The following is a 21534-nucleotide window of genomic DNA, read 5'->3' as shown; positions in this document are numbered from 1 at the left end:
GGAGCCCCTAGCTCCAAGAGATCTGCAGCTTTGGTCCCCATCTGGAACATGCTAGCCAGACAGGGGGCCCGTGGTCCCTCTCCCCCTTGAAAACGTAGAATAGAATACAGTGTCCTGAAAGCTTTATTTCCAAGGACAAGACTCTGCACAGAGAAGTGACAGGGCATCTCACACAAGACTTCCCACCCCTCCCCCCCCACCCCACAGACAACACAGGGCACAGTTCCAGCATGGCCACACAGCCTCCTACACCCCCTCTGCTGATAGCCTTACGGCCCGGCAAAGGAGGCCATATCCATATTCCAGAATGCCTCAGTCTGAGGTGAAGAGCTGGCTGTTGAGGGGGCACTCTCAGCACGTGGTTAGAGCAGGGGACGACGGGAACACAGCACGCGGGCGGGCTTCTGCTCTGTGCCCCTCATGCTAACAGGACCTAATAGTCGTCCTGTCTCGGCTGAAGGACAGGCCGGTGTGCCATCAGCAAGAGGAGTCGGCGGCGGTGCAGAGGTGCTGGAGGGAGAGGGGATTCTGGGAAGGAACGGCCCGGCTGGTGACAGGTAGTCATGACAACAAACACCCAAGGGTGGGAATGAGGTTGCCACTTCAGCCTCAGTGCGGGGAAAGGGGCTCGGGGCTGCCCACTGCTGGCCCCCATGGGGGAAGCCATTGACCTACCCGTCCTAAGTTGACTACCTGGCCTATACACTTGGACTCTCCTTTGCTGACTACTGTTCTCCTTCTCAATGGCAAGGAGAGAGCCAAGGGTTAAGGTCTTCTCTGTGACTTGATCTGGGGTTGCCTGGCTTACCTTCCCAGGGGCCTCGGGGCCCAGCATCAGCTTTGGATAGGAGGGAAAGCCTTGGAAGGCTGCCCAGGGCCCAATTCTCGTCCATAACAAGTACATTCTAGCCTCGGGCTGGGTGCAGCTCTGGGGACCCTTCCCCAACACCCGAGGCCTGACCCTGACCCACCTGGTCTCTCTTCCTCTCCACCCCCTCCCTTCCTGAGGTCCATCCCTTTCCCTGCCCAGCATCCAGACAGCCAGCCTCCTGCACAGGCCTCTGAGGCCCATCTAGGTCACCCAGATGGGTAGTAGGGGGTATCACTGTGGTAGTTGTAATCTGGGCACACCTTCTGCACCAGTCGATAGTCCGTGCTATAGAAGGCAATATAGACGCAGACGACTTTGAAGGGCTGGGAGCAGCTCCAGGTGGCCGAGCTCTGAGCGTGGTCACGGGAACAGATCTTGGCTGGGTCGTGGGTACAGAGCGCGGTCCGGCGGCCCCGTTCTACCTTCTCCCACTCCATCCGGCAGTTGAAGATTTTGGATGCCTTGGCTTCGATGAAGATCTGCTGCTCTTGGTGAAACTCCACAGCTTTGCTGGGGGGCACAAGGCTGATGGAGATGTTACCCTGGCCCGTGGCGTTGTGGCGGAAGTGGACACTGAAGGTCCCGTTTCCGTGGTCCACAATCTTCCCTGTGACCAGCAGGTTCAGGGCCACTGTCTTGATGTTGGAGTAGAAATCACCCCATCCAAATATTTTTTTCACCTTGGTCGAGGGCAGGGGACTTTGTTTGGGGCGGTTGGGGGGCTGCCCAAGGACACCCCAAACCTCCCCGGGTGGGGCTAGCAGCCCTAGGAGGGTGGAGTTGGCCAAGGGGCGGGACTTGGGTGAGATATGACCTCGTTTGCGAGGCACCCTAGGCCGAGGCTGGCCCTCATGGTCATCATGCTCAGGGTCCTCTGAGCCAGGGGGGCCGTCGTCTTGGCCGCAGATGACCTACGGAGGGATTTGGAAAGAGAATTAGAACTGTGTCCTCAGAGGACCTAGAAGATTGGAGATGTGGCAGACCACCCCATCACAATCACCATGGTCTCTGTCCCTGTTTACTCAGGCTAAGGGGAAGGAGAAACACGTACTTGTTCCCGTGTGTGTGTGTGTGTGTGTGTGTGTGTGGTGGGGTCAGGTGTGCACCCTGACTCTTTCATAATCCACCCTCATGTTCTGATGCTTCCGTCATCTCCGTATCTCTTCTTTGCTGCCCTGCCTCAGGCTGCTAATCAAAAGCTGAAGGCTGGAGGGGTGGCCAGGAAGTCTCTCCTCTCCATGGACTAGGGGACCAGAGACACACAACTCCACTCTCTAGATAGGCCCCAGTCAGACAGGAGGGCTTGGCTCCTGATCTTGCAGAAGCCCGCCTGCCCCAGTCTGAAGGGGATGTAGAATGTCTACCCCTTTCCCTCCCATGAACTCACTTTAGACCGCAGCCTTCCTCTCCTCCCACCACCCCTCCCCCATCTCTCCCTCTCCTTCATCTCTGGGAAGGGTAAGGTCCCTCCTGGATACCAACCCATCCTGACCACCTCAAGTCACTGCAGGTCTAGGAACATTCAGTCTCTCCCACTGAGGCCAAGGTAGCCCAGTTAGGGGGAGAAGTTCTACCCTTGAAATGCCCAAGATGCCACGGAAGCTTCACCTCCATCTTCCAGGCTCCTTCACCTAGAGTCCCGAGTTGCAATTTATTTGCCTCACCCCTACCTTGGGAGCTTCCTTCTGCCAGCACACGCACACACACACACACACACACACACACTCCTTATGCCTTTTAAAACGTTTTAGTCTTCTGACTGAGACAGCATCCCTAGCTTAGTAGAACCTCTGACTTTAAAGGCAAAGGCAGCCTACACACCATAAAATAAGAATCCAGAACCCAGGCAGAGTCCTGGTCAGGCACCAGGTTGGTTCAGGTGTTACTATGGCTAGGAGACCAGGCTCGGAGGCCACACCCAGGCTGGCCAAACTTGTGGGAGCAAAACCCTCCTCTGGGGAACACGTGATGACATACCAAGATGGCACTTGCAGGTCCCCACTTCACAGGTGAAGACATCAGGCCTCGCAGGTTACATCACCACGAGGCACAGGCCACAAGTGTATGTCAGCCTTCCTATCAGCAGACACAGTCCCACCTCACGACCTTTTGCAAAAGACTTTTCCCAAAGCCCTGTTTCCACCTGGAATGCCCTGTCAAACTCTGCCAGGACTTGTCTTGCCTACGCAGGCTCAGCTATGGTGACAGGCCACACCTTGGGGAGGCTTTCCGGAGGAGAGTGGAAAGGGCCAGTGGGGCTCAGCAGGGCGACAGGGAGGTTACCCAGCTCCCTAGGCTCAGTGGCCTGAATGTGTGTTTGCTGAAACTGAGTTCTTACCAGTGTGTCTATGTCACCAGTGCGGGGACAGGAGCTTAGCTACAACATCTGGACTGTTGATGACATGGGTGGGGCGGAGGGAATCCTGAGGAGCTGGGATGGGAGGCTCCAAAGGGTTTAGTCCTTACGCCTCTTGCTCTGGCCTTGGTGACCAAGCCAATCCCGGAGTTAAGGCTCGTCCTGCCTTCTAAGTCCCCAGTGTCCCAGGCTGAGGATAGTCAAGAAGGGAGGATCCTGGGGTTGGGGTCAAGGCTGCCCACCTGTGCGTACTTGGCTCTAGGGTTTAACTGAATGGTTGAGACAGTCAATAGCTCAATAGCAAAGAGGGCCACAGGAAAAGGGCCGAGCAGGGAAGACATCCTCCCCGAGAGTGGACTAGGAGTGGAAGGGCTGCTATCAACGGGAATTGTTTTGAGGAAGGGGGCTGGTCCAGTGGCACTGAGGCTTCTCCAGGACGGGATTGGGGTCGGGGCAGATGTGGGGCGGCGGGCACGGGTCGCGAGGGAGTTAAGCTCCGGGCTAGGGTCCGGGGTGGGGTTCCAAGGCATCCTGGGCCGCCGGGGAGCGAGGTCTGGGCGCTCAGCTCAGCTGCTCTGAGCGCCTGGGGCGGGAGCCGCCTGCCCAGGTCCTGTGGGGCTCGGGCTGCGCGTAGCCGGGAGAGGCGAGGAAAACAACAGGCGAGGAGGGAGGGAGCGGGAGGGACGGCGGGAGGCAGGGACGCGGGGGCCGCCCCCAGTCCAGCCCGGCTTGGCGCGCCAGGGCCCACAGTTCGGGATTCTCTGGGCCCCAGAGGTCAGAGAAGAATACCGCGTCCCCTGACAGGGCAGGTCACCTGCCCCACCCCCGTTTCGCGCGTCCTGGGATGCTGCTAAGAGAGGTCGGGTAATCCTTGGCTACTCAGCTTGGGGGGCCTTTTCCCTAGTGTCACTCGCACCTCCCGCCATCAGCCGCGGAGTGGGTGGGCCATCCGAGCACCCTCCTCCCCGCCCCTATTAACCCTTCCAGTCCGGCCTCTGGCCTCGGACCCGCCCTCTCCCCCAGCCTCCAGCGTTCACCGCATCCCCGGGATGCCGAGGTGGGGGGAGGGAGAAAGTTTCAGGGCTCCGCAGCTTCCCGCGCTCGCCCCATCCCCTGGCCCCCGCCCTGCGCCGCTCCCCGCGGACCACTCACCAGATAGAGGCTGCCCTGCACTAGGAACACGAAGCAGCAGCGGGTCAGTTGCATCTTTCTCCTTTGCTCTCACCCGTCTCTCTTTTCCTTGCGGGGTCCCAGGCCCCCTCCTCCCCAGACTGCTCCTTCAGGCGCGCGGTCCCATGCTCCGGTCCCCGGTGGCTCGCGGCCCTCCCCTCAGCCAGTTGCTGGGACCGACCCCGCCCCCTTCGGTCCAGCTGTGCAGCCGCCGCCCCCTCCCCGAGTCCAGCTGCGCGCCGCGCGGTCCCTTCTCCCGGTCCCAGATGTGCGCCCGGAGCGTCTCGAAGGGGCTCCGGCTGCGCGGTGGCTCTGCCGCTCCAGACAGGCGCTCGTCGCCCCGCTCGCTTCCAGAGGCTCGGCTCTCACCTAGATGTGTTGGGGACCTGCGCGCGCGCCCGTCCCCGGTGCTAATTCCCCAGACCAGACGGCCCCTCCCGCCCCGTCGCGGCGCGCCCCCTGGCGGACGCCCCGGGCCACGCCGATCCGCGGCCGCCCGCTCCCTGCGCTGCGCCCCGCCAGACTGGAGCGCTCCTGGCGCCCAGGCGCCTCCCGCTTCCTCGTCCCTCCCACTGGCGGCGGCGGCGGCGGCAGCGGCAGGTACGGTGAGCCCAGTCGGTACCTCCGGAGTTAACTCCTCCCCTGCCGGCCAGCAGCCTGGGGACCTGGGACGCCCACTTTCCAGCGTAGGGGACAGGAGGAGGGCGGAGGAGCTCTGGGCAAGAAGGCAAAAGGCTGGACGACCGCGGATGGGGACACCAGCTTTTCCGCCCTTCTGGCAGCGCGCCTTCTTTTCTATAGCGGGTACCCGGGAATCTGTCGCTCTACCTACCTCCACCCCAGGAGTCCTGGAATTTGGAAAGATAATTCCACCCAAATCCATTTTTAAGAGCCCAAGGGTGTTTACAGCGGCTCACAGCTGCTGGTTCCTGCAAGAGTTGATGAGGGTGCTGAGGGAAGTTCTTCTAAGTGTCTAGCTCGCACCCCTTTCCCTAGCACATTCGTTCCTTTTCTTCTTAGACAACCTAAGAGCAATCATTATGAAGCATTTGGTTGAGGCGCTGGGCTGAAAAGACCACTAAAGACCAGGCTGGGTTCTGAGGTTGGCGTAGGGGTTTGCCTCCTGAGAAATAGAGGCGTGAGTGGCGTGAACGTGTCCTTCCATCCTTCCCTACCCATTCCCCACGGCACAGGTGTCATCAGGCTGAAAAGGGCCCCGCCCCAGTGGGGGTCCTAGGTTGCTCTGGTCTCTTCAAATCTCCAAGGCAAGAAAGATTAAGACCTAGACAAGAGATCTCAAAGGGTCAGGACCACCCTCCATCACCCCGGCTCTCAATGGCTAGACCTCCTTCGGAGCTCTCTAGAACTCCTTTGGTCTTTAGAAAAACAAAAGGTCGAATCCTAGGACCCCCCCACTCCTGCAGGCATTTGCAGGGGCCCCAGCCTGCCCTGGGCCTGTGGGAAGCTCTCCACACTCTCTTCGGTGGCCCTAGAGATCCAGTGTGGTCCCTGACTGCAGCCCCCAGCTCACACCCGGCCTCCTCCCCCACCATCTGCCAGGCGTTGTGTGAGGAATGCAGATGAGTCTTCATATCAGCCTGGGCCAAGAGCAGAGAGGGAGAGACTGCAGAAGGAGCAAAGAGCCCCGAATTCTGGGTGCCCTGGGCCTTTCCAGGGCTCTTTGTGGTGTGTGTGTGTGTGTGTGTGTGTGTGTGTGTGTGTGTGTGTAGTCAAAGACTTCCAAAGCCAGGGGAGGGGGAAGCAGCAGGTAAATTTTTGTGTGGCCTTGGAGCTTCTGGTCCAGCTGGGAGGAAGATGCTGTTGGTAGGAGTGTGGGCGGCTGGTTCCCGCTCTCAGCTAGACAGAGCCGAAGCTGGGCCTACTCTGCCCATTCCAAGTCCTGCCCGCAGGAAAGCGTGGTACCCAGCGGAAGGGGGTACTGTTCTCAGGCCAGACAGCCTTAGATTCCACTCCAGGCCCCGGCCCATTGTGTGACCTTGGGTAGGTTACTGCCATGCTCTGATGCCAGTGTTCAGATCTTTCCTTTGGAGGCGGGAAGAACACAGTGTGTGTACCCAGGGCGGGCGCCATGGTTGGTGGGTGGGCGGGCGTCGTGGGAGTGCAGTAACCGGAAGGGCTCGCTCGCTTTTGCACTTCCCACGCATTTGCTCTGGCTGCTCTTCCTGCCACACTTGTCCCCACGCCCCTCTTGGACACTCCTGGCTCCCACTCCAAGTTTCTCCTCTGCCTTCATCCATCAGCCAATGGTGGGGCCTGCCCTCCATACCAGGCTCCAGTCCAGAGCCTGAGCTACAGAGATGAATGGGACACCATCCCTGCCCTCAAGCATCTCCTCGCCCTGTGTGTTAAAATCGATCATTATAACTCACTGGGGTGAGGGCAATGACGCAGTCCCCGCAGTCCCCGTAAGGCCTTGAGGATGCACCAGGAGAGGTGGGGGAGGGGCCGGGAGGTCAGATCATCCAGGAGGTCAAGAGGAGAAGGTCTGGCTGCGAGGGCTAACTCTGGCAGGAACCATTTTGCTGTCCTGGGGAAGAAAGGAGGCTGGGAACAGCTTATGGGTCAGCTGAAGGGGTCAGGACCCGTGTTTGTGGGGAACCTTGAAAGGGTCTTAAGGGACTGGTTACACGCGTTTTGGACAACTTTTGGGGAATTTCAGTAGGAAGAGGAGGGGGAGGGGAAGCCATTAGAAGACTAGGGTTGGAGGGCCTGAAGACAGCAGCAGCAAGTGAACCCGGAAAATGAAAACCCGGGCAGGAAGGGGGTAAAGGTGCGGGGCATGTGTCCTGCACGTGACAGGCTGTGTGAATGGTAGCCTGGGCTGGGGAGTGGGGGGTGGGTGGCCTGGTCTACAGAGGAGGAGGCCTTGGGGGATTCAGCTTTGGCTGTGACATATCTTTATGCTGTGCTGCTGTTGGCCACCCAAAGGCACCGGTAAGTCTGTCCAGGGATGTGGAGAGGCTGTAGGCACAGGAGGAGACGCTCCGGGCAACCTGACATTTAAAAAGTAGGCAAAGGAAGAACACGTCCAGGTGCTCAGGGGCCGATAGGCAATCAACAGCAAAGTGGGCCACGGGGCTCATTCTGGAAGCTGAAGGAGCAGGGACTGTCTCAGCTGAGTGTGCCAGGCACAGGGACGGAGGGACAGCCACCACCAGCAGGCCCCAGGTTTCCTCGATGGGGGAATGGGAAGCCAGGACTGTTCAAGCCCCTGCCCCTAGCCGGGAGACACAGAGTAATGAGGCCTCAGATCTCTAAAAGTCTGGATGGAATTAACTCTGTTGATAGAATCCTTGCCCCGCATGCGAAAAGCCCCGGGTCCTACCTTTAGCATCCATGGACAAGATATGGTAGACACACCTGTAATTTTCGGCACTGGGGAGGTGGACACAGGAGGGCCAGATGTTCATGGCTACCCTCAGCTACATAATGATTTTGAAGGATTTATTTTATCTTGTTTGTTTATTTATTTATTTATTATTTTTGTTCATGTTCACTTGCATAAATGTCTGTGCCAGCCGGGTTGTGGCGGCGCACGCCTGTAATCCCAGCACTTAGGAGGCAGAGGCAGGTGGATTTCTGAGTTCACGGCCAGCCTGGTCTACAGAGTGAGTTCTAGGACAGCCAGGGCTGCACAGAGAAACCCTGTCTCGAACCCTCTCCTCCCCAAAATAAATGTCTGTGCCCCCACCTACCAGCCCCATGCCTATAGAGGTCAGAAGAGGCCATTAGATCTGGAATTGGAGTTACAGCTGTAAGCTGCTGTGTGGGTGCTGGGAATCAAACTCAGTCCTCTGAAACGACAGCTCTCTTCCCTTTGCTTTTTTTCTTTTTTCCTTTTTTTTTTTTTTTTTGAGACAATGTCTCACAACGTAGCCATGGCTGACTAGAGACTCCTGATGTAGATGAGACTCTCAAACTCTCAGAGATCCCGCTGCCCCTGCAGATGTCACCCTGCCTGACTCAGTCACTGCTCTTAATCATTGAGCCATCTCTGCAGCCCCTACAGAGTGACTGTGAAGCCAGCCCGGCCTACCCGAGACCACAGGAAGGAAGACTGGACGTGATGGTGTGTGTCTTTGATCCCAACACTTGGGAGGGTGAAGCGGGCAGAGCTTTATGAGTTTGAGGCCAGCCTGATCTACATAGTAAAAGCCCGTGTAGAAAGAAACAGAGATGGGACTGGAGAGATGGCTCAGCGGTTAAGAGCACTGGCTGCTCTTCCAGAGGTCCTGAGTTCAATTCCCAGCAACCACATGGTGGCTCACAACCAACTGTAATGGGATCTGATGCCCTCTTCTGGTGTGTCAGAAGACAACTACAGTGTCTTCAGATCCCTCATACAAATAAAAATAAATCTTAAAAAAATAAAAGCAAGAAAAGAGGAAGGGAGGGAGGAAAAGCTCTGTGGTAAAAGCTCTGTGGTGGGCACTGTTGGGAGGGAGGGAACGGTCCACAGCACACAAGAACAAAGGGACGGAGAGAAGATGCCCGAGTGGGTGGAAAGCCCTGGAGCAAGCAGAGAGGAAAGGTCGTAGACGCAGTGCACCTGGGTACCAAACTCCATGGCAGTGGCATACTCGGTGATTCCCAAGGTGTGTCTGTCACTCAGGGCCACATCTCCGTATGCCCCAAGCCCTTCCCATAGCATCCCTTGCACATACTAGGTGCTCATTGAAGAGAGAGGGGCGGGGCTTAGTGCCCAAGACTTGGGGCCTCCCAGCCCCTTCTGTACCCACCGAATGTTCCCTTCCCTGCCCAGCTGTGGCTGGTCACCTGCTCACGCTCTTGCCTGCTTCTGGAAGAATCCTGTGCATGTTTCCCCCCTCCCTGTCTCCCCCCAGCGCAGCCTCAGCCAAACAGCACAGTGGGCCCCTGATTTGCTCTCAGCCAATGGACGGGAGATAAGAGTTTCTGGCTGTTTTTGAAAGGCAGACAGACAGCGGCTGCCCTTAAACTTGCTGTCTGGAGAGGTCTGAGGGAAAGAAGAGGCTGCCTCATAATTGTTAGCCCTCTCTCCGGGTTAGCTGGCAATTTGCAATTTTAAAGAGTCGGATAGAGATTTATGTATCGGGCATTAGGGAGGCCCAGGGGAAAACCAAACTTAAATAGAGGGGCGAGTGTGGATCCCAGGGAGATGAGTGGAGAAGTGTGGAGCCGAAGGGCAAGGAAAGAACCTTCTAGGCAGATGAAGCGCATGGAGGGAAGGCACAGATGAAAGAGAGCCCAGGAGTGGGGTTCTGAGGGCCCGGATGAAAGAGTCATTTGTTCCATGAATAGTTATCAAGTGTCGACTTTTATGTCCGGTCCTGGCTGGTGTGTGGTTCGGTTCTGGACAGGCAAGTGCGACCCTCATTTGCATGGAGACCGGGAGCCTGGAGGGAGATGTGGAAGACAGCAGAGGGAAGGCCAGACTCCGAGATGCTAGCACACAGCACAAATTCCACAAATCTCCAGGAGAAGGAGATGGAGCCTAATTTACCTGGAGCCCAAAGGCTGAGACAGCCGGGGGCTGCCGGGGGGTCGGGGCGGGTCTTCCAGGCAGATGGGTGGAGTGTTAATCTCCTGAGCCTAGGAAGCCTTGAGAGAGAGGAGCTGGAGGAGACAAGTGTGGTGAAGACGGGGAGAAGGGCCCAAGGGAAGGGAGAGGTGGGGTGCGGAGTGGGGGGTCGGAGGGCGGGGGTGTGAGGGTTGCAGTGGATGACTCATGAATCCTAGTGTTTGCTTTACACTCGGGAAACAGCACCCAGAAGAGCACCCTGGTCTGTGTGCGGGAGGGGTGGAGCCGTGTGAGGGAGGGGGTGGAGCTGTGTGCGGGAGGAGTGGAGCCGTGTGAGGGAGGGGGTGGAGCTGTGTGCGGGAGGGGGTGGAGCTGTGTGAGGGAGGGGGTGGAGCTGTGTGAAGGAGGGGGTGGAGCTGTGTGCAGGAGGGGGTGGAGCCGTGTGAGGGAGGGGGTGGAGCTGTGTGAGGGAGGGGTGGAACTGTGTGAGGGAGGGGGTGGAGCTGTGTGAGGGAGGGGTGGAGCTGTATGCGGGAGGGGGTAGAGCTGTGTGCAGGAGGGGGTGGAACTGTGTGAGGGAGGGGGTGGAGCTGTGTGCGGGAGGGGGTGGAGCTGTGTGAGGGAGGGGGTGGAGCTGTGTGCGGGAGGGGGTGGAGCTGTGTGCGGGAGGGGGTGGAGCTGTGTGCGGGAGGGGGTGGAGCTGTGTGCGGGAGGGGGTGGAGCTGTGTGCGGGAGGGGGTGGAGCTGTGTGCGGGAGGGGGTGGAGCTGTGTGCGGGAGGGGGTGGAGCTGTGTGAAGGAGGGGTGGAGCCGTGTGAAGGAGGGGTGGAGCCGTGTGAGGGAGGGGGTGGAGCTGTGTGAGGGAGGGGGTGGAGCCGTGTGAGGGAGGGTGGAGCTGAGCGATGAGTGTATTGGGGGAGCCAGGCAGTGGTGGTAGGTCAGAGACATGGGTTGTGCAGTGGGGACAGGGCAGGCTGGCTCTGAACGGAGTCTAAGTTCAGCTCGACCCCCGGCTCTGGCTCGGGGAACACGGGTGTGGGAAGCGCCTGTGGGTACCTGGGACTCAGGCACTGTGGAAACAGCTGACACTGGAGGCTCATCTGAGCGAGTGGGCATTGCTGACAAAGTGCAGAGCGACAGGGCTGGTGCACAGTAGGGCCACAGAGCCTGTTTTGTAGGAAGTAAGAGAAGAGAGAGAGAGAGAGAGAGAGAGCACCTCAGTGGTGGACCTTTGACTTAGAATGCTCCAAGGGAGACTGCTAAAGTCCTAAATTCATAGGTCCCAGTGTGTGTGTGTGTGTTACTTCAAGTGCTTCTAAGCCTTCACCACCCAAAGGGACCTTTTCCTGGAAAAAGCATAGTCTGTTTGCTCTGTTAGGCGCCTGGCTCTGCCACCCCTGGGCATCTTAGTTGGTCTTTTCTCTTCCTGCATCGCGGCGTCTTGAGGATGTGGAGAGCTTCAGCCTCTCTCTCCAGGTCTTTGTCTGTGTCCGGATGTAGCTGGTTGAGAGTGCTTTGTAAACTGAACAAAAGCAGAGCTGGGGCTCCTTCCGGTTAATTTCAGCGTCTCGGGAGGTGAAGAGTCAAAGGAAGAAAATGGGCATCCCGCAAGGCGCGACACCTGGCTCCACCTTCAGTGGCAAACCCCCAGCCACCTGTCGGCTGGACCCAAGTCACCATGGCTAACGAGAACATTCCAGGGGGCGATGGTGAGACGGAGCGCGGGTGTGGTGCGAGGACACGAGTGGCGTCCGCGCGCCACCTGGTGGGCAGTCCGGGGAAGGCAGCGCCCCCTGGCCGCCCGCTGCGGCGCAGTGCCTGCCTAGTGCCCCCTCATAGACTGAAAAATGAACGGCCATCACCTTAGGAGGTGAAGGCAGGAGGATCAAAGTTCAAGCTCATACTCAGATGCATATCTAGTTCGATGTCAGCTTAGGTTCCATGAACTCCTGTGCCCTACATGTCTCCCAAAATGGTATGAATTGGGGGTGTGGTGCATTTGAGCTCTGAAGACAGATCACCTGGTTCCTGGCTTCAATTTGTTCACCATCTTGGGGCGGGGGGTATTTCACCTTTGTGCTCTTCGTGGTGGTAATCACTAGATCTGGCAGACGTCGATTACTAGCTATTGTATCGTTCAGATTTGTTATCCAAGCACAGATTTCCAAATGTCACTGCTGGGCTAAAAGCTCATAGAGAGGCTGTGGTTGTGTAGTTGGCCACAGGGAACACGGTGGATAGACGGAGGCAGGTCGTACATCTTGGGGAGTAAAACTGACTCAAGGTCATCATGGTGAAGTGGGTCACCCGCGGCGAGGATTTCTGCTTCCTCCCCCCCCCTCCACCCCCCAGGAGACGCTGGGCGCCCAGCTTCCGCAAGCTCTCCAGTCCCCAGGGCCGTCGAATTTGCCTCATGGGTAGCAGCCACACCACCCCAAATTCAGGGGCTTGAGATTCTTTGGACCCCCGCTGAACACGGTTGCCAAAACTCCAAGTGTCAGCTCTTTCCATAGATCGATTCTTGTTACCTGCCAGGCCAGGCCAGGAGCTTTAAGAATTCCGGGGGCCACTCCCCGGGAGTGCGAACGCCTGGCTTACACCTTCCATTTCTAGGCCTGTAGCGACGCCTGGCGAGCGAAGGAAGAAGAACTGCGCCTGCACCTTGGCGCGCCTCTACCAGCAACCCTTTGGGTGGGGTCCTGCTGGGTACTCTTGAACGATGGCCAAGGGAAGCAGCAGACACTTCCCAGGGGATCCTGGGATCACGAGGGTTCCCCAGAGTAGCCTTGACTGGGGCTTCTATTGCTCAGATGACATCTAGAACCATCGGATTCCAAATCCCTTCGAGGACCTGACAGAGGGCGTTCAGAGGCCCCGGGAAGGGGCAGGGTGGTGAGTGGTAGTCAAAGGTACTTAGGGCCTCAAAGGGAAGGATTTCCAGTTTCTGACCAAATAAATTGTTTGGTGGTGTCCATTATTCCGTTTCTGGCAGTGTCCTAGCGTGCTTTCTATTGTTGAGATGCCCACCATGATCAAAAGCAACCCGGGGAGGAAAGGGTCTATTTTATTTAACCCTCTGGGGCTCAGTTCATCACCAAGAGAAGGATGCAGGAGCTCAAGCAGAGGCCTCGGAAGAATGCTGCTTATGCTGGCTTGCTCCCCAGACTCACGCTCAGCTACTGTTCTTGTGCCTCCCAGACCACCTCCCCAGGGCGGCTCCACCCATAGGGAGTGCAGGGCCCTCTTATGTCAATTGTTCTCAAGAAAACGCCTCCCCAAACTCCCTTCCAGGCCAGTCTGATAGAAATGTTGTCTCAGTTTCTTCCTTCTGATGACTCTAAGTCTGTGTCAAGTTGAACACACACACACACACACATATGTACATATAATATATTATATATTACATATATATAATAATATATAATATACAAGCTGTTATATTGTATATATTATATGTTATATATTATATATATTTTATATATTATATATTATATATTCACACACACATACACACACACACACACACATTCCAGCACGCAGCCCCGAAAGATTCGATGACAGTACTACATGGGACAAAGATGGATAAGCTTAGGAATGGCCACAGCCTAAGAAAGACCCCAGTCTAGGAGGCTGCTGTAAGCTGAGGACCCAGGGAGAGGCAGCAGGAAGGACACTGTCACTTGGACCTGCTCTTCTGCCTCTGGTGGCCCTGGGTCACCATGGAGTGTGGCTGCCAACACCCACTTCATTGCAAACTCAGCCCCTGCCTGCCAGGGCCCTGCAGCAGGTGGGAAGCCAGAGTCTCCTCACTCCTGCTAAGCCAGCCCCCAGTGAGTACTGACTCCCCAAGACTGGGGTGCAAGATCATGCCCATCGCAGTTGATGATGAGTGGCCTCCCGTGTTCTGACTCTGAGGGTTCATATTCCCCCCCTCAACTTTGTCCCTGCTCTCTGCCCCTCCTCTCCATCCAAGACACTGCAGGGCAGGCTGTGGGACTCCACTGCTGTTCCCAGGGTGGGGGAGGGGCATGCTGTCTGGTCTGTCCTCTCACCAACTTTTTCCACCCCCAACCCCCAAGCTAGAGGGAGTCAGAGATCAGGAATGCAACCGATGGGGTAGGCCCATTCATGGAGTTGCCCTTCTACGGTCTGGGACTTGCCAAGACTATCTGTCCAACCCAGGAAGGCAGGTGCCATCACTGCCACATTTAACATATTGAGAAGACTGCGGCCTGGAAAGGTAAGACCAAAGGACCAGAATAGTACTCTTCAGATGTAAGGCTTTATTTTTTTTTAAAGATTTATTTATTTTATGCATATGAGTACACCACCATTGCTCTCCTCACACACACCAGAAGAGAGCATCAGACCACATTACAGATGGTTATGAGCCACCATTGGTGGCTGGGAATTGAACTCAGGACCTCTGGAAGAGCAGACGGTGCTCTTAACCACTGAGCCATCTCTCCAGCCCCTGAGACTTTATTTTTATTTTTTTTTTAACCTTGTGTGTGTGTGTGTGTGTGTGTGCATGTGCGCGCGCGTGTGCACACATCTGGTGCAGGTGTCTGAGGAGGCCAGAGCCATCAGATCTCCTGCAACTGGAGTTACAGATGTGACCTGTCAGGTGGGCGCTGGGAACTGAACTCTGGTCCTCTGTGAGATCTGCTCCGGCTTGAGCTCTCAGTTCTCTCTCCACCACAAAACAGGTATCTTATGGTTTTACATTTATTTTATTTATGTAAAGAGGTGGTAATATTTTCCACTTATGACACAAAGTATCCTTTTATTTGTTCATTAAAGTTTATTAATTATTTAATGTGTATGGGTATTTTGTCTTTATGCATACTAAAAGAAATTTGGCCGGGCGATGGTGGCGCATGCCTGTAATCCCAGCACTCTGGGAGGCAGAGGCAGGCAGATTTCTGAGTTCGAGGCCAGTCTGGTCTACAGAGTGAGTTCCAGGACAGCCAGGGCTACACAGAGAAACCCTGTCTCAGAAGAAAACAAATCCAAAAAACAAAACAAAACAAAACAAAAAAAAAGAAAGAAAGAAAGAAAGAAGTTTGTTTGTGGCTGGGCATGATGATGAACTTTCAGCTCGCAGAAGCCCAGCAAGAGGCCGGGGAGTCTGAGGCTAGCCTGGGCTCAGGGAGGTCTCAACAAATAACAAATAATCAAACAAAATCCACAAAATAAAGTTGTTTGGGAGCAATAGTGCTCAACCCAGTGGTTCCAACCTTCCTAATGTTGTGACCCTTTAAAAGGGGTCCTCATGGTGTGGGACCCCAAAGCCTAATAAAGTTGTTTCATTGCTACATCATAACTGTAATTTCTCGACTGTTTTAAATTGCAGTGTAGATCTGCAGGGTATCTGATATTCAATCTCCTGGAAGGGTCGGGGCCCACAGGTTGAAAATTGCTGGCTCAAGAGGACTGCTAGGTTCCCAGCAGCATGGGAACATACTCACTCACACTCTCACACACTCACACATTCTCTCTCTCTCTCTCTCTCACACACACACACACACCCACACACAGAGTCACACTCTCACACATATTCATACTCACACTCACACACACTCATTCACTCACGCACACATTCTCACACTCACACATATTCATACTCACACATACTCACACTCACTCTCACACACTCATTCTCACACATGCTTTCTCACACTCACACATACACACATACACTTTCTCTCACACACATTCATTTACATTCACACACACATACTCTCACATACATTCACACTCTCACACACTCACATACACACTTATACAGTTACACTTCCTCTCACACACATTCATACACACTCATACTCTCACACACATTCACACTCTCACACACATACACTCACATACATTCCTACACTCATACTTCCTCTCACACACACATTCACACACACTCATACTCTCACATACATTCACACTCTAACACACTCACTCACTCTCACACACTCACTCTCACACACACTTTCTCACACTCACACATACATACACTTCCTCTCACACACATTCACACACACTCATACTCTCACACACATTCACACTCTCACACACTCACATACACACTCATACACTCACACTTCCTCTCTCACACATTCACATGCACTCATACTCTCACATGCACTCATTCATACACATTCACACACTCACACTCACTCTCACACACATTCACACACTCACACTCACACACTGGCATGTGCAGACAGGCTGTGGGCATGTCTGGGTACTTCAGGCTTCTCAGGAGGTCTTTAGCTGCTGTGTTTATTACTTTTTTTATTGTTTTGTCAAATTCCCTAACAAAAAGAGATGTCAGGGCTCATTTTGGCTCATGTTTGAGAGCCGAGGTCATCACTAGTGTGTGTGTGTGTGTGTGTGTGTGTGTGACAACAAGAAAGGCCTGAGTTGTGCCAGCAGGCGTGGGTGACCTCTGGACACGTTGCCGCCAGGGTCAGGAAGCAGGGAGGGTGAGCCCGGAGCTCAGAGCCTTTTTATTCCGTCTGGGACCCCAGCCCAGGAGACAATGCTGTGCCATCCAGGGTGGGTCTTGTGTCTTCTTCGGTTAAGCCTCTCCGGATTCGCCCTCCCTGGCACACCCAAAGGCGTGTCCCCATCACTGCGGCTCGATCTTGGATCTGTGGCTCACCTAGACAGCATCTCAAGCGCCCTCCCTCCTCTCCCTGCCTCCACCTGGCCTCTGAGCCTTTCGCAGCCCCTGCCAGGCCCTCCCTGGCTTGGCCGTGCTGTGCCCTGGCCCTGACCTCTCCCCCTGCTTAGCTGGTGGGCACACACCTGCTCACCCTCCGAGGCAAAACCTAGCTGAGAACGTGACTCTTGCCAAGGCTTCTGTTCATTATAGGGTTACATAAACCTATTTTCATGCAGGCATATAATTAGCTAATTATGTAACATACCCTGAGTAGCGCCTCACTTCCCTCCAATGCTCTTCTTCCTTGTCGCCCCGACTTTCTCCACTTGGCCAGTCTCCTTCCTACCTTCATACTCACTATGCATACATGATTTTATGGACCTGCAAAGTCTAGGCTACAAATGATAGGAAACATGGCATTTGCCTGAGACCGACGATTCAGTATGACTCTCTCCGGTAGTATCCATCTTCTCTTGAAAACAATGTAACCCCAGTCTTTTTAATGCTTGAGAAAAATTCTAACATGTATATAAACCGCATTTTCTTTGTCCATTCCTTTATCGGTGGCACCCAGGCTGGTTCTGTTGCTTGGTTATTGTGTGTAGTGCTGCAGTGGTCATTGATTTCTGTGCCCTGTGCTCCGCCGACATGAAGTCTTTGGGTAAATGTGCAGGCGTGACATAGCTGGTAGATCTATTTTTAATTTTCTCCTACTGATTTCCATAGTGTCAGGCCGACTGCCACAACTTAAGGTTGTGCTCTAAAGAAAGAAACCTGTGCCGTATTGCCAGTAAAAACAGACACGCAGATCAGTGGAGTAGGACAGAGGACTCAAAGAAACAGCACACAGCCAGAGCCACCCGACTCTCCACAAAGACACCAAGAATGTACAGTGGAGAACTGACGAGCCCTTCAACAAATGGTGGCAGCAAAACTGGACATCCAAGTGCCTACGGAGGCTAGCTGTCTGCGTGTCAACCTCTGAAAATCAGCTCCAAATGGATCAAAGACCTTCATGTAAGACCGGAAACTCTGAGACTGTTGCCGGAAGCAACAGGAAAACCACTTTGATATAATATGTCAGCGTGGGCGAGGGCTTTCTGATCAGGACTCCAGGATGGAAGGAAGGAGCATCAATGGCTGACAAGTGGAAGCTGGTGAAACGAAAGATGTCCACACAGCGAAACGAAACAGCCGTAAGAGAGAAGAGGTAGCATGTGGGAGGAGATCTTTGCTAGTGAGACAGATGACAGAAGATTATAACCTAGAATATACAGAAGCCTCAAAAACAAACAAACAAACAAACAAACAAGGTGAGCATCCCAACCCAGCAAATGACCTAGAGAAACACGACAAGATACAATGACCAATACATGCTCAACACCACTGGCTGTCAGAGAGACGCTGCAAAACTACACCGAGACCCACCTCAGTCAGCAGGAAGACAAATGCTTGGGTCGGTCAGTCAGATGGCTTGGTGTGTAAAGGCCTTTGCCACCAAGCCTGACAACTGGGAGGTCTAGTGCTAGAGCCCGCCTGGTGGAAGAAGAGAACTTAATTTTCTTTGGGAGGGGCTCCCTACTGCCCCTCCCATACTTCCATAGTGCCGGCCGACTGCCACAACTTAATGTTCCAAAGAAAGAAATTGGTGCCGTATTGCCAGTAGAAACAGACACACAGGTTATCCTCTGACCTCTACAGACATGTTATAAAACATATGCAGCTCCTCCTCCACACACACACAAACAAAATAAATTTTTTAAATGTTTAAAAAGTAAACAAACTGGAGAGATGGCTCAGTGGTTAAGAGCACTGACTTCTCTTCTGAAGGTCCTGAGTTCAAATCCCAGCAACCACATGGTGGCTCACAGCCACCCATAATGAGATCTGATGCCCTCTTGGTGTGTCTGAAGATGGCTACAGTGTACTTACATATAATAAATAAATAAATCTTTTAAAAAAGTAAACAAAAGAGAGAGAAAGAAAGAAACTCTGGCTTCCTTTTTTGTCTGGCTTGTCAGCATAGTTAGAAATTATACTTATTTCGTCATTTATTTGTTTGTGTGCACGGAACAGCAGTGCCGAGGTCAGAAGACAGCTTGTCTCGGGGACTGAACTAAAATTGTCAGACTTGGTAGCAAGTATCTCTGCCCATAAAGCCGTCTCACTGATCCCAGACCAAAGCTTTTCTGAAACGGAAAGGCCAGCCTCCCACCGGTGGACCCAAGTCCCCTGCTCTCAAGGACAGCTTCTCCTGCTAGAGGAATGGACTCTGTGGTTGGGCTCCTGAGATCCCCGAAGGCACTCAAGCCATGAGGAGTGAGTTCAGTGGGAGGCCACAGCAAGAAAGGTGGCCCCAGATGAGTGTGGTGTGGGACGGTGGGCGTGGGCTTTCGAGCTGAGCACGTGTTCACGGCTGCATGGGAAACTGAGGAAGGTGGTTTCCCCAGGGAATCAGCTGTCAAAGGGAAATGCTGTTGGTTTAGGGGAAATCAGTTTGTCTAGTAAACAAGGCTGCCATATTGTGATCCATCTGGCAGGAAACGAAGCCAAACGCCGCCTCCTCACATCTGACAACCAAACAGATCCCAGGGGACTTAGGGGTCTAAGTAGAAAAGCCAAGTCTTTCAGAAGAAACTAAAAACAGTAAAAGAAAATCTAGGAGTGAATTTTTTTAAATTATTTTTAAATATTTTTAAAATTATTTTTATTTTATATGTGTGTACCCTGTATATATGTACAAGGAGCCAGAAGCGGGGGCAAGATCCCGCTCACTGGAGTTATAGAAAGTTCTAAGCTTCTGTGGAAGTGCTGGGACCCGAACCTGGGTCCTCTGAACAAGCAGCCAGTGCTCTTAACCATTGAGCCATCCCCTAGAACACTAATTCTTGAACTTGGGGGATGAGACAACTCTTTAGACAAATGGTGTGTAACGGGGCAGTGGTGGCGCATGCCTTTAATCCCAGCACTTGGGAGGCAGAGACAGGCGGATTTCTGAGTTCGAGGCCAGCTTGGTTTACAGAGTGAGTTCCTGGAAATCCAGGGCTACACAGAGAAACCCTGTCTTGAAAACAAACAAACAAAAAAACAAACAAACAAAAAAAAGTGTGTGCTGGAGTGTGGGTTTAGGAGTGGGGTGTGAGTTCAGGAGTGTGTGTGTGGGGGGGGTGTTGGGGTGCAGGCTAAGGAATGTGTATACAGAGGCCAGAGGTCAGCCTTGTCATTCCTCAGGAGCCTTGTTTCTTGAGACCAGGTCTCTCCCTGGGACCTGAGCTTGTGCATAGCTGGTCAGCGAGCCCCGTGGTCTCTCCTGTCTGTGCCGTCCTAGCTCTGGCCACCACATCCAGCTTCTCACCTGGGTGCCTCATGCTTTGGAGGGAAGCACTTTTCTATCACCTCAGAACCTTTCTTGGAGTCTTGTTTCTGGGGGACAGGATTTCATGTAGCCCAGGCTGGTCCGGAATTCATTATATCCTTGAATTAATGATTCTCTGCTTTGACCTCCTCTGGTATAGGGTTAGTCCTACCATGTCTGGTTCCAGATGTTCTTGGGTTTATTTTTTTATGTGCACGGGTGTTTTGCCCACATGTGGGTTTCTGTGTACATGTGTGCCTTGCCTGCTGCTTGTGGAGGCCAGAGAGGGCGTCGGAGCCCCTGGAACTGGAGTTGCAGATCGTTGTGTGTTGTTTATGGTTTTTTGGTTTTTGGTTTTTGGTTTTTTGGGTTGTTTTTTTTTGTTTTTTGGGGGGGGGGTTTGTTTGTTTGTTTGTTTGTTTGTTTGTTTTTGAAACAGGGTTTCTCTGTGTAGCCCTGGCTGTCCTGGAAATCACTCTGTAGACCAGGCTGGCCTTGAACTCAGAAATCCACCTGCCTCTGCCTCCCAAGTGCTGGGATTAAAGGCGTGCGGCACCACCGCCTGGCTTGCTTGTTTTTTTAAGACCTATTTTTAATGTTTTATTAGATATCTGCTTTATTTACATTTCAAATGGTGTCCCCTTTTCTCATCACCCCTCTGGAAAAAAACCCTATCCTACCCCCCTCCCCCTGATCACCTCTCCCCTACTTTCCTGACTGGCATTCCCCTACAGTGGGGCTTCGTACATTCATAGAATCAATGGCCTCTCCTCTCATTGATGTCTGACAAGGCCTCCTCTGCTACATATGTGGCTGGAGCCATGGGTCCCTCCATGTGTACTCTTTGGTTGGTGGTTTAGTCCCTGGGAGCTTTGGGGGGTACTAGTTGGTACACATTATTGTTCCTTCTGCAGGGCTGCAAACCTCTTCAGCTCCTTGGGTCCTTGCTCTAGCTGCTCCACTGGGGACCCTATTCTCATTCTATTGGTTGGCTGTGAGCCATGGGTATTTTGATCCACCTTCCAATAAGGATCAAAGTATCCACACTTGGTCTTTCTTCTTCTTGAGCTTCATGTGGTCTGTGAGTTGTATCTTGGGTATTCTGAACTTTTGGGCTAATATCCACTTAAGCGAGCACATACCGTGTGTGTTCTTTTGTGATTGGGTTACCTCACTCAGGATGATACTTTCTAGCTCCATCCATTTGCCTAAGAATTTAATGATTTTACTGTTTTTAATAGCTGAGTAGTACTCCATTGTGTAAATATACCCCATTTTCTGTATCCATTCCTCTGTTGAGGGACATCTGGGTTCTCTCAAGCTTCTGTCTACTATAAATAATGCTGCTATGAACATAGTGGAGCATCTTCTGGGTATATGCCCAGAAGTGGTACAGCTGGGTCCTCAGGTGCTATGTCCAATTTTCTGAGGAACCATCAAACTGATTTCTAGAGTGGTTTTACCAGTTTGCAATCCCACCAGCAATGGAGGAGTGTTCTTTCTTCTCCACATCCTCTCCAGCATCTGATGTCCCCTGAGTTTCTGATCTTGGCCATTCTGACTGGTGTTAGGTGGAATATTTGGGTTGTTTTGATTTGCAT

The 21534-nt window shown here is 53.6% G+C and overlaps 1 protein-coding gene across 1 annotated transcript; it reads right to left on the bottom strand.

Moving 5' to 3' along the window:
- Positions 1-335: 335 nt before the first annotated feature.
- Nxph3 (neurexophilin 3) lies at positions 336-4433 on the bottom strand. The gene is made up of 2 exons (XM_052196241.1): positions 4380-4433; positions 336-1782 (listed from the first exon to the last, which is right to left on the bottom strand). The coding sequence occupies exons 1-2, from the start codon at positions 4431-4433 to the stop codon at positions 1078-1080; spliced, it is 759 nt and encodes a 252-aa protein (XP_052052201.1). The 3' UTR covers positions 336-1077.
- Between the last annotated feature and the right edge of the window lie 17101 nt (positions 4434-21534).

The sequence above is a fragment of the Apodemus sylvaticus genome, chromosome 10 (assembly GCF_947179515.1).
Source record: "Apodemus sylvaticus chromosome 10, mApoSyl1.1, whole genome shotgun sequence".
NCBI classification, from domain to species: domain Eukaryota; kingdom Metazoa; phylum Chordata; class Mammalia; order Rodentia; family Muridae; genus Apodemus; species Apodemus sylvaticus.
The sequence above is the reverse complement of the archived record's forward strand: the minus strand, read 5'-3'. Positions and strand labels throughout refer to the sequence as shown.

Coding starts and splice junctions, on each gene's coding strand:
- Nxph3 (XM_052196241.1), bottom strand. CDS start 4,433: ATGCAACTGACCCGCTGCTGCTTCGTGTTCCTAGTGCAGGGCAGCCTC. Junction 1,783..4,379: donor TGCAGGGCAGCCTCTATCTG/GTGAGTGGTCCG, acceptor ATCCCTCCGTAG/GTCATCTGCGGCCAAGACGA.